Here is an 11,895-nt window from a genome sequence, read left to right as displayed (position 1 = left end):
GGAATTTTAGAAATAGAAGGGTCCTTAGAGATTGTCTAGTTCACAGTCTAAATTTACAAACAAGAAAACTGAAATACACAGATTGAGTGACTTGTCCAAGTTTATCTAGTCTCTGTGGGCTCTTACTTGACTTTTGTACAATGTGCTCTCAAATATACCCTTTCCCTGCTGCTGTTTCTTCACAGTGTGAATTGCATGCTGATTCCCTGGCCTTGTTTATTCTGAACAAATGTAAACTGACAGGTTTCTACTTAATTACTTCCATATTTTCAGACTTGGTTATGTACTTGGTGCTAGATGTTTGGGTAATTTTTGTTAAAAATTCCACCAGTATGCCTAGCATTTACACCCTTTACCCTGCAAAGCCAAAATCATTAAGTAAAATTCGGCCCTCCTTTGAAATGTTTCTTGTCTGTGTGAATATGACTTTACAGGTATAACCTAGACGCTGTTTTCAAATTTAGAAGATGAGTAGTACATTTTCTAGGCAGGTATCTAAAAACCTGACAGTCCTTGCTTGAGAGGCTAGCATTCCTGTCCTTTCACTGGGGCTACCCATCACAAGGCCTGGCAGCTCAGACAACCCAGTGGCGGGGAGCCTACCTAACCAGGTCTGTTCCAAGGTTAGGCTCTGCTCCTATGACACCCAGTCCATTGGCTGGCCAGTCCCCTAAAGAAAGGTCTGGTGTAAAGAGATGAGCTGTTTCAATCAGATTCTTGCTGTTGGGAATATAGCTCAAACTCAGAGAGGATTGGGTAGTTAGTTAAGACATCAAATCTGAAAGAATGCAGAGAGAATCTATAAGATACAATAATTAATGATGGGTCAGAAATTATAAGGAAGCAGGCTGGGTGTGGTGTCTCACACCTGTAATCCTAGCACTCTGGGAGGCCGAGGTGGGAGGATTGCTTGAGGTCAGGAGTTCAAGAGCAGCCTCAGCAAGAGTGAGACCCCATCTCTACTAAAAAAGTAGAAAGAAATTAGCCGGACAACTAAAAATAGAAAAAAAATTAGCCTGGCATGGTCATGCAGGCCTGTAGTACCAGCTACTTGGGAGGCTGAGGCAGGAGGATCGCGTGAGCCCAGGAGTCTGAGGTTGCTGTGAGCTAGGCTGATGCCATGGCACTCTAGCCGGGGCAACAGAGTGAGACTCTGTTTCAAGAAAAAAAAAAAAAAAAGAAAAAATTATTAGGAAATAGAAACTATGTGAAAGCAGAGACTCTAAAGTAGAGAAAAGATATAGAAAAAGAACAGGGGACTCAAAAGCAAATAGTGCAATGAGGCCATCATGTTAAAAGTGAATGTGCAATATCAAAGATGTTAGGGTTCAGATTCTCACCGTCCTACTATTAAGGTCCCATAAGCGGGATCCCTGTCCGGTGAGCCAGGATAAAACTAACGTCTCAGCTCCTGGAATCTTGCCAGACCCTTTTTCCTTTACTGTTACTTGTGTATCCAGCCCCCCACCCCATTCCCTAAAAAAATGGATTTGATTCTTGCAACCGAAAGAACTATAATAATTAAGACACCTAAGAAATGAAAGGAAGACCTAGAGCGAGCCTTCAGCTTTGTGGCCATGTGCTACCGACCCGACACTTCCACTCGCAAGTCTTCCAATTCTCAAGAGAAGTTTTTATACATGCAAGGCACTGGCTCTAACTTCACCAATTGCAGATTTCACGTGCATCCTTTTTCACCGCGGAAACATGACACTAATCATGCTCCCAGAGCACGAACCAAAGTATCCATATTGGGAGAAAACGTCACAAGATTTGAACACCTTCCCCGACACGATGAAGGGCAAAGCCCTTTGCTTCTCCCCCTGAGGTTTCAGAGGGCTACACCTGTGGGCAAGTGCACGCTTTTTTGTGGAGAAGCCCGGGTTACAGTCCCGAAGCTGCCATCGCAGAACGGTGGCTCCCCATCCCCCAGGGGACATTCTGGGGAAGCTGGCGCCCCAGGCCCTCCAGGTCCCCCACCACCCGCCGAGTCACCTGTAGTTGTAGGCGCTGAAATGCTTGCTCTCTCTCAGCATCGCCCGGTACAGATCTAACACTTGTGCGCGGCTGGAGGCTGCCATTTTGGAAAGAAAAAAAAAAGAAGGGTCCTCTTCGCGGAGGTCCCGAGTTTAACCCAACTCACAAAACTTCAGCTGATGCAAAAATCACGAACGAAATAAAACGCAGCGGCTCGGCCTTGCTAGCGGGCCGGGCCTCGGCCTAGAGAACCTCTGCGGACTGCAGTGAGCACCGCTTTGGAGGCGGGCGCAGGCAGGGCTGCGGGCAACTAAGGGGGCGGTGCGCAGAGGGAGGGTCCGGGCGCAGCAGCCGCTCCGCGCGGCGCGAAGGCGGGGGAGTGACGGTGCCGGCCGCCTCCGCATCGAGGCACGTTCCTCGTCGGAGACCAAGCACTGAGGGCGTGCAGCCCCGCCACGGACTGCCTCAGCGAACCGCTCGGGGTCGTGGTGGAGACATTTGCTCCCTCGGGCGCAGCGCCCGGTCATACCTCCGCGAGGCCGAGGCCGCGTTGCCTGGGTTACCGAACGCGCGCCGCTCCGAAGCCCCGCCCTCGCGGCTGCGGCCGCCCTTGGCGCTGCCTGAGCGGCTGTGTGGGAATTCGGGGGTGACTTGACTTCGGCGGGCCCAGTCTGCGGGACCGGGTTTCGCGGCTTTTGCCAGGCTGGGGGACGCAGCTTGAGGGACGTGGGGGTGACGGGTCAGGGTCTCCCTGGCGTTCCGGCTCCGCTCAGGGCGACCGGCTTAGGGGCCTCCGAGAGAGGGGCCTACTTTCTGTCAAAATGGCAGCGCCCAGCCCGTACGGGTACTTCTGAGGTGGGGGTGTAGTGTCCCTGCCGGTAGGACCGAGCGAGCCTGCCTGCCTCACTTCTGACTGTGAAACACCCCGGGTCTAGGTACCTGGCGAGCGGTGGGTGAGTGCCAGCTTCGCTGCAGCATAGGGGTGCGACGTGGGTGGCTGGGTGGTAGGTAGGGAGTTTGCACAGGCCATGGATTTTTTCCCTTTTCTGGATGTTTTTGCTTTGAAGTAAAAAATACACATGGTTTTGTAATCTAATAAATGCGTAAAAAAGGCGGAGCAGCCTGGGCTGTAGACGTTGGTGATTCATTGGGGACCCTTAGGGCTTTAGGTATGCTGCATGAAACTGAACAAGTTTTTTTGTCGTGACTTTCCTCAGAAGACTTCAACTTTTCTGAATCACCTTTGTTAAATTGGTGGATAAAGTTCGTTCTGATCCTTGAGCGTGGGACTGGGCGCAGGGAAGCTTCAGCCAGTTCTAGTTGCTGTGTTTGCAAAGCACTTCTCTTATTTTTGAAGTCTTGCTTTATATAATCGTTAGGAAGAGTCACACTTTTCTTCCCCAAACACAGTAAGGAGTAACTTTATACATAAAAAACAAGCTTGCATTAACATCTGTCTTTCTCCCAGACATTGGGTCACACTTGTGTTCTCGTTTGTTTTAGTTTATCTGGTTTTGAAACAACGCTTGCTGTATATCGAAGCAACTTCGTATTTTCAGAAACTTTAAGGGCAGAAAACACTTCTGTGTCCTTACTGTCCTTTTTTTTTTTTTTTGAGACAGCCTGTGACTCTGTTGCCGGGGCTAAAGTGCCATGGCGTCAGCCTAGCTCACAGCAACCTCAAACTTCTGGGCTCACGCGATCCTCCTGCCTCAGCCTCCCAAGTAGCTGGTACTACAGGCCTGCATGACCATGCCAGGCTAATTTTTTTCTATTTTTAGTTGTCCGGCTAATTTCTTTCTATTTTTTTAGTAGAGACGGGGTCTCACTCTTGCTGAGGCTGCTCTTGAACTCCTGACTTCAAGCAATTATCCCACCTCGGCCTCCCAGAGTGCTAGGATTACAGGCGTGAGCCACTGCACCTGGCCTTACTGTTCTTTAGTATAATTGCAACCTGGTGTCTGCATCCAAATATACTTACTAGTCATGATGCAATGGCATTTTTAAAAAGGCATTGAAGAGAAAATACTTTTATTGAAATCCCTTTAAGCCCCCTGTCTGATTTCTTTAAGGTCTCATACATCTGTGAGTTTCAAAATAGACATTTTTGCAGGGTAGCAGATCTGTCACTTTTGAGGTGGTCAGGTCATTGGGCAAGTCTAGCCTTAGATGTATTGAAAGCGCTTTTAATATTTTGAGTTTTTTGGCATTTCCTGAAGGATCCCAGCCCAAGGGAATTGCACATTGTTATAGAGTAAGATCCAGAGCTATTTTTTCTTAATGTGATACCCTGTTGAATGCTGATGATATAAAATGATACAAGGCACTTGGGAAAGGTACTACGTTAATGCAAGTTACTGATAGAGAAAGCTGTTAAATCTATCAGAGTGAGAAGGAAAAACATAAGAATTATTTTGACTTTTTTAAAAACAGAATACATTATTTTATTTTGTTTTTATCTTGAAAGTGAAGTTGGAATAATTACTATATGTACTTTTTATGCCTTATTATCAAGGAATTTAATCATTAATGTATATAGTTGATTTATATAAATGACAAAACTTTGTTGTAATCAAATAAAATGTTGTAATCCAGATAAATATGTAAAATTTAAATAGTGTTAGTCAGGCAATAGTTGAAGTTAGGAAAGTGGTAGCTTCCTAGTAATTTGAAGCTAAATCTTCACCAAAATACCTTATTATTTTATTCGAAATGATTTACCAATGTGTTGGATATCGTTTCTTTGAAAGACTAATAAAAAATAATCATATTCCAAAGCTAATTCTCCATTTTTGCACATCTTCATTGCAGAGATGAGTTTTTTGTGTTTTTTTGTTTGTTTATTTTTTAAATAACAATTCTGTTTGAGACTGTGAGTAGAATTGGGCCAGAAGTTGAGACTAGACCTTACTCATATGTCTTTTAATATTCATTCTAATCTGGGGTGAGATTTTTCTTAGGTAATTAAACTAGGGGATATCACTTAGGCCTCAAAATATAAAAATTTCTTTAGTATTCACTGATACATAGTAATTATCAACTATCTATAGTTCTTTACCTATGTAAAATTATATTAAACTTAGGGTTGTCAATGAGCACTTAGTGCTTTGTGAAGAAAAATTTCTCTAATCTAAAGAAGCCGTATAACAGCAGTTTACTGTCCTTAAGGTTATATATCAAAATTATATGTAAAGTAAATCTCTTATAGAAGAAGTAACTCATGATATTATTTAGAAATTATTGTACTTCATACATGGATCTACATATTATGCATATTTTTCATTTGTTTTTATCAATCATTGTAATAGAATATGGAGCCAGAAGAGACCTTAGGCATCAACTTGCTCATTTGTGTAGGTGAAAAAACTAAAGCCCTTTTCCTCCCTCATTCATTCATTCAGTATTTATTGAACACTTCGTAAATACCATACGTTAGATAAGATGATAGTTACAGTGATGAGAGACCCCCACCCCCAAGAAACTGGTACGTGACTAGATAAACAAAGGAATAATTTATTTTTGACAGGCGCTATGATAGGAGTAACATTGCCAAATGCTGGGGGAGTACAGAAGAGGGATTTTCAACCAGAATTGTGACCTAAGGGAAGGTTTTCTGTCCTAGAAGGTGTTTCTGGGATGAGTAGTAAGAGCCAGATGAGGAATGTGCTAAGTTAGAGCTTGCAGTGTATGTTCCAAGCTTGGTGGCATGAGGGAGCATGATCTATTTAGGGAACTGTGAGTGTTTTGGAGTGGTGGGAGGTGGGAAGGGAGGGACTATCTATCAGACCACAGAAGTGATTAGCCAGCTTTATTTTAGTGATGTGTTCTCCCTTTTTGGAATTAGTCATTTCTTCTCGTGTGCATTGGCTAAGTTATGTAAGTCAAGTAGAACTTAACAGCTGAGCTATTGAAATGCAGATTAGTTATCCAGGTATCGATAGGGTTTTGTTTCAAACCATGATTTTGAATCCTATATTCCAGGAGCACTGAAATTTTATTTATTTCTTTATCTGTGTTTTCAACAGATGGTTGACCAGCCTGTTAGTTCAAGTCACTCTTCTTGTAATACTTGAGGGCTGTAACTCAAACACAGATTCCGTTTCAGTACTGCAAGGAAAGGACTGGTGAAGCATTGTGGAGTCTCAGTGAAAGCTCTCTTCTATCCCCGCTGCGTGGCTACACCTCAGACCAAGAGCCCACAGGGTTGAAGCCCAGGCTTCAGGGAATTTTTCTTTTCTTTTTAATTCCCTGGGTGATTGGTTATAGCCAGGGTTGAGAAACATTGATCTGTAGGAATTAAGGGCTTTATGGAGGAGCTAGTGTTTGTGTTGGGCTTGAGAGGATTTAAGTTCGAGCTGGGCTCGAAAGGAATGAGAGGGTTTGGATATGTGGGTGTGGTGATAAGATGGCTACTGTAAGAGGAAGATTTACCCTTCCTCTTGGAAAGGGTAAAGGAGAGACCCTGAGTAAGGGCTAGGGGGAAAAATAATCATGTCTAGAGAACACCCGGGAGGGCTGTGGCCAAAGCTGGAGAGTGCATGAGGGTGAGAACAGGGAGATCCAATGGAAAAGTCATACATCAGCTTTCATATATGTTAGGCACGAGATGAGCTGAGTCCTCATGTGCTCTCAGTTAATCCTTCCACAACCTGATGGGAGAGCTCCTTTCTCCACTTAGGGAAAGGGAAGCTGGGAGGTTAGGCTATTTAGCCAGAGTCAGACAGTTAGGAAGCAGCTAGGGTGGACAGTGGCTCAGGATGGGATCTGTGTAGCTGTGATGCTATACTGCCTCACGGATGGTCTCCAGTGCTAGCTTCAGGAATTTGAAGTTTATTAGTTTTTCTTGGATAACATGGATAAATTTTAGTCATATTTAAATTTTAATTTAGTTGGATTTTCTCTTATTTGTAAAGCTAACTGGTTTGAATAGGAAATATAAATATTCAGAGAATCTCAAATGTTGATTTTTATACTAGCTTTTTAGTCATTTAAGATAAATTTACATTTTTTTCTATTAACATCTCTTTGAAAAGACTTAGTGCCTTTTTTAGGTTGTCTATTTATGTGTGTGTGAGACATATCCTCTTAGGGGATTCTCTGAGACTCACATTTATATAGAAGCTCTTTTCAAATATACTTATGAAAATCTGTTCTCTGTTTTGAGAAATTTAGAAAGCTATGGTATGTTGCAACTAGATACTCTAGCTTCATTGATTGGAGCTAAGGATTCCCTTACTTGTGGGCAACAACAATAAAATTGACAATGGTTTTGTGTAAAGTATATCAAATGTCACCTAGGTCTAGAGGATTTTTTTTTTTTGAACACATTCATTCTTTTCATTGTAAAGGAAAGAAAACTTCTTTTCCTGCAACAAACCCCCCCCAACGTGAGAATTCTTTCACACTGTAATTTGCAGTAAGCAATTACAGATCACTTTAATTCTTTTTTTCTTCCTACTCATGGGATCACTATTTTAGGAATAATGTTTTTGTATTATCCAGATATTTTAGAATGATTTGCTAATCAAACTAGCTACAGGTGATGATAATGATAGCTATTAATTATTTAGACTTTATTTTCTCTTCCAGGAGCTTTGCCAGGGACTTTACCAATATCTCATTTTAGTAATTTTTCTAAAAGTCCTGATAGTCTTCTTTGGATGGGAATAACAGCTACCATCTCTTGTTTGTTCAGATCACTTGGTTGCTTACAGAAAACACTTAGGATTTTTGGTGTTGACTCTTTACTTAGAAAAACCAGCCTATGTTTTGCTAATCATTGAAGAAATACTAGGTTTAGTGTCTTAACTGAGTTCTGGTCTCTCGGAAGGATGATATATATCTTTCATACTGTACTGGAGACTACTATTAACAATAAAAGCTATACCGAGAATTCATGATTTCTTTGCCATTGCAGTGACTACATGATTTAATGTTTTATAACTTTTTAATCTAACCATTTATTTGCAGAACACAACTGAAGCAATTCATTTTGGCAAACCAGTAATCTATATGTGTATTTGTGAGTTTGAGTTAACTAATAATATTTAAGAGTAATAAAAGCCTGGCTTGTGTGAAGTGGATTATAGTAATATTGGCAGACAGTAAAACAGTTTGCTTTAGTTAATGAGGATGAGTTTTTGGGGAGAATTATCTTTTTAAGAATTCCTAGAATTCTGCAGTACAGGGGAAAGTAAAATAGAAAAATCATGAAATAGAAGAAAGCTTATTAGCAGGCAGTGTACCTTCATCCCTCCTTCTTGACATTTCGAGGTAAGAACAATGCTATCTATTTCAAATCTTTGAGCACTTTGAAACAAGTGCATGTGTCTGAGTATTTATAAGTTTAAGCCCCCTTACAAATCCCATTCACACCTTGGCTTCTGCCTGCTGTGAGAGCTGGGTGTGGTGGTAATTACGGCACAGCTTTCATTTGCAGAGCCCGAGTCTTCAGAGAATTCCAAGTAAACTATCCTGGGTTAATACATTTCAGGACATGAGTGCGGTTCATGAGAACCCTCCAAGTTGAGTGTGGACGGCCCTTTTTTAAGAACCTTGTAGAGGAGATTCCATGGGTGCCAAAGTACAGTTTTTCCTAAAAATCCTTTTGTGTTGTCTTGAGGGCTGTTTGAAAATAAAATGCTCATTATAGCACTGGTCCTCAGGTATGTTCTTTAGATTTAAAAGAATTAATGTCACCACACTGTAGACAGTAATTTCTATGCTACCTTCCCCCCAAAACCCTGCAGCATTTTTAGGATAAAGTGTAAACTTTCTAACACAGCCTCTAAGACCCTGAGGAGTATGGCCCCTACCTACTTCTCCAGCTCCATATCATACCTTATTCTTTCACTTGTTTTTTAGTTCTTTATTACTTGCCTCTTTCCCCTACTACTCTGGAGGCCTTTGTAAATGCTGATCCAGTTATCTGGAATGCCCTTCTTTTTCTTCCTAATTATTCTTTAGATCTCAATTTAAGAGAAACTCACTCAAAGGTACCTTCTCTGACTCGAGTAAATCTTTCTCTTTTAAACGCCCTTGTTATTATGAACTGCTTTACAGCCAAGCGACTGCTGTTGCAAGTAACAGGAAGCCCAAGTCAAGTTGATTTAAGCTAACATATTGGCTTTATTGTCTCCTGTGTCTTGAGAGTTCAGAAGCCAGATGGGCTTTATGGGTTGACTGGTTTGAATGGTGTTGCCAAAGACCAGGTTTTGTCCTTTTCTCTATTTTGTTTTCTCCAATGTCAACTTAATCCTCAGGCTGGCATCCTCTCTTGGTTGTGGAAGGCCGCCAACAATTCTGGGGTACTCGTTTCCAGAACCTCAGAGAAGTGTGAAAGCTTCTGGACCAGGAGTGCCTAGCAGTCCTCTCTGTTAATCTCACTGGCCCTCAATGAGTTGTGTGCTCATGATCTCTGAACCAGTAACTAGCCAGGGAGAGGTTGTGATTCTTTTAGGCTTGAGCCACTTGCCTAACTCCTAGAGGCAAGGGTGGGGGCAGGTGCCCCCAAAGTATACGGGCTGTGAAAGTTGGGGGATGAGTGTGTAAGCATGGGGAACACACAATGAAATGGAAAGAGAAAGGGGAATTATTTTTTTAAAAGGCAACAAAGCTCACTAGAGCTGTCTTGCCAGTTATGTATTTTTTTGTGTGATTACTTGATTATAATTTTCTGTGATATTAAGCTGTGTATTCCAGGAGAACAGGGACTGTGTCTGTGTCTGTTTTTTACCATTGTTTCCCTAACACTTTGCATCTAGCTGTGCACATAGTAGATGGTCAATAAATATTAATATCAGTGGCACAATGAATCAATCACATAAGTTCTCAATGTTGTAGTCCCCCTTATCTGCAGTTTTGCTTTCCGTGGTTTCAGTTACCCGCAGTCAACCACAGTCTGAAAATATTAAATGGAAAATTTCAGAAATACATAATTCATGTTTTCATGTTTTACATCACGTGCCATTCTGGTCCTGAGTAGTGTGATGAAATCTCCTGTGGGAGGTGTGAATCCTCCTTTTGTCCGGGTTCTCCACACTGCCAGTTAGTCACTCAGTAACTGTCTCGGTTATCAGACGGACAGATCACAAGAAGAAGAAGGGTGAGTGCAGTACAATAAAATATTTTGAAAAATAGAAAGGCCATATTCATATAACTTTTATTATAGTATATTATAATTGTTTTATTTTATTATTTTTTCTTATTGAACTAATGAGTTTTTTTTTACTTTTTGGAAAATATAATAACCACCATCTTATACAGAAATAATATCAGAAACAATTGTATGATTAAATAAAGGAGAAAGTACAATCACAGAACAGGCAGAAAAATGTCAATATAATGTTATGATTAAAATAGTTTATATTTTTCTTATCTCAGATTCTTTATTTTATTTTTAAAAATTGATACATTGTAGCTTGTGTTGGTGGCTTCTGGCTGGGGGCTCAGCTTTCCAGGGGCTTAGCTTTCCAGCCTATTAGAATGGCCGCCCACAGGCTGCAACCCCTTATGAGAAATAAAGCTCTCTAAAAAAAATTCGTACATAATAGATATGTATATTTTTGAGGTACATGTGATAATTTAATGCATATAATCTGTAAAAATCAAATTAGTGTAATTGGGATATCTATCATCTTAAATATTTGTCTTTCCTTTATGCTAGAAACATTTGAATTATTCTCTTCTAGCTATTTTGAAATATGCAGTAGATTATTATAAACTGTAGTCTCCCTACTGATTTATCAAACACTAGGTCTTATTTCTTCTGTTAAACTGCATTTGTTCCCATTAGTCAAACTCTCTGCATTCCCCTCCTCTCTGCTCTTCCCAGCCTCTGGTAACCACCAGTCTGTTCTCTATTTTCGTGAGATCCACTTTTTTTAAGCTCCTACGTATGAGTGAAAACGCGGTATTTGTCTTGTCTGTGCTTGGCTTATTTCACTTAACATAATGACCTCCAGTTCCATCCGTGTTGCTGCACGTTACAGAATTTCATTTGTTTTTGTGGCTGAGTGATAATCCATTGTGTATATATGCCACATTTTCTGCATCCATTCATTCACTGACGGGCCCTTAGGTTGATTCCAAATCTTGGCTATTGTGAATAGTGCCGTAATAAACATGGGAGTGAAGATATCTCTTTCATATATTGATATCCTTTCTTTTGGTTGTATACCAAGCAGTGGAACCGTAGTTATATTTTTAGTCTTTTGAGGACCCTCTATACAATTTTCCGTGGTGGCTATACTAATTTACTTCCTGTCAGCGGTGTGTAAGTGTTCATCTGTGTCTACATCCTTGCCAGCATCTGTTATTCCCTGTTTTTGTGACACCAATTTAAATTACACCCTCCTGATTTTATTATTTTTTCTTATGACATCTTATTCTTTACCTTAACTTTTGCAATTTAAAATCATATGTGTGCATAATGGTAGGTTATTGGTTTAATGTTGATCCTCCCACCAGATTGTCAGTTCCATGAGAGCAGGACCGTATGTGTTTTGTTCATCATACAGGCAACGTGCCTTGTAGGTGCTCAATAAACATTTGTTGAATGAGTTAATGGAGGAAAATAAGCCTAAAATCTTTGGATTTCTGCATCTTCCATCCATCACCACTAGCAATGTTAGGAAATATGAGATGTTCAGCCACAGCATAGATTCTGTTGTTGTTTCACTTATATTGCTTCTTACTGGTCAGGATTTAGGTTTAGGTTTTATATTGTTAGACTTTAATTTTCTTTGCCGCAATGGAAAATATGATGGGAGTAGCATAGTTACTTAGCATACTAACTGTGTCAGTTCCTTTAGAAGAGTGATACATATTGTGAGTAATTTTTCTCTTGTGATTTATTTTCCTAGAATTTTGCATTATCTTAAAACAAGCTTGGAATAATTATCATTTTAACAGGTTCTC

The 11,895-nt window shown here is 40.8% G+C and overlaps 2 protein-coding genes across 2 annotated transcripts in view; one reads left to right on the top strand and one right to left on the bottom strand.

Moving 5' to 3' along the window:
* The window catches only part of LYRM4 (LYR motif containing 4), a 209,783-nt gene extending 207,504 nt beyond the window's left edge, over positions 1–2,279 (bottom strand). The window contains exon 1 of the mRNA XM_012646999.1: positions 1,996–2,279. Coding sequence (XP_012502453.1) covers positions 1,996–2,081 — 86 coding nt within the window. The 5' untranslated portion in view covers positions 2,082–2,279. The remainder of the gene's footprint in view (positions 1–1,995) is intronic.
* A 548-nt stretch (positions 2,280–2,827) lies between these two features.
* FARS2 (phenylalanyl-tRNA synthetase 2, mitochondrial) overlaps positions 2,828–11,895 on the top strand; it is a 394,817-nt gene continuing 385,749 nt past the window's right edge. Inside the window, exon 1 of the mRNA XM_012647010.1 lies at positions 2,828–2,930. The gene's annotated coding sequence lies outside the window, so the exon portion shown is untranslated. The remainder of the gene's footprint in view (positions 2,931–11,895) is intronic.

The sequence above is a fragment of the Propithecus coquereli genome, unplaced genomic scaffold (genome assembly GCF_000956105.1).
Source record: "Propithecus coquereli isolate 6110/MARCELLA unplaced genomic scaffold, Pcoq_1.0 Scaffold253, whole genome shotgun sequence".
NCBI lineage: Eukaryota > Metazoa > Chordata > Mammalia > Primates > Indriidae > Propithecus > Propithecus coquereli.
Note: the sequence above shows the minus strand (reverse complement) of the source record. Positions and strands in the feature narration are given on the sequence as shown.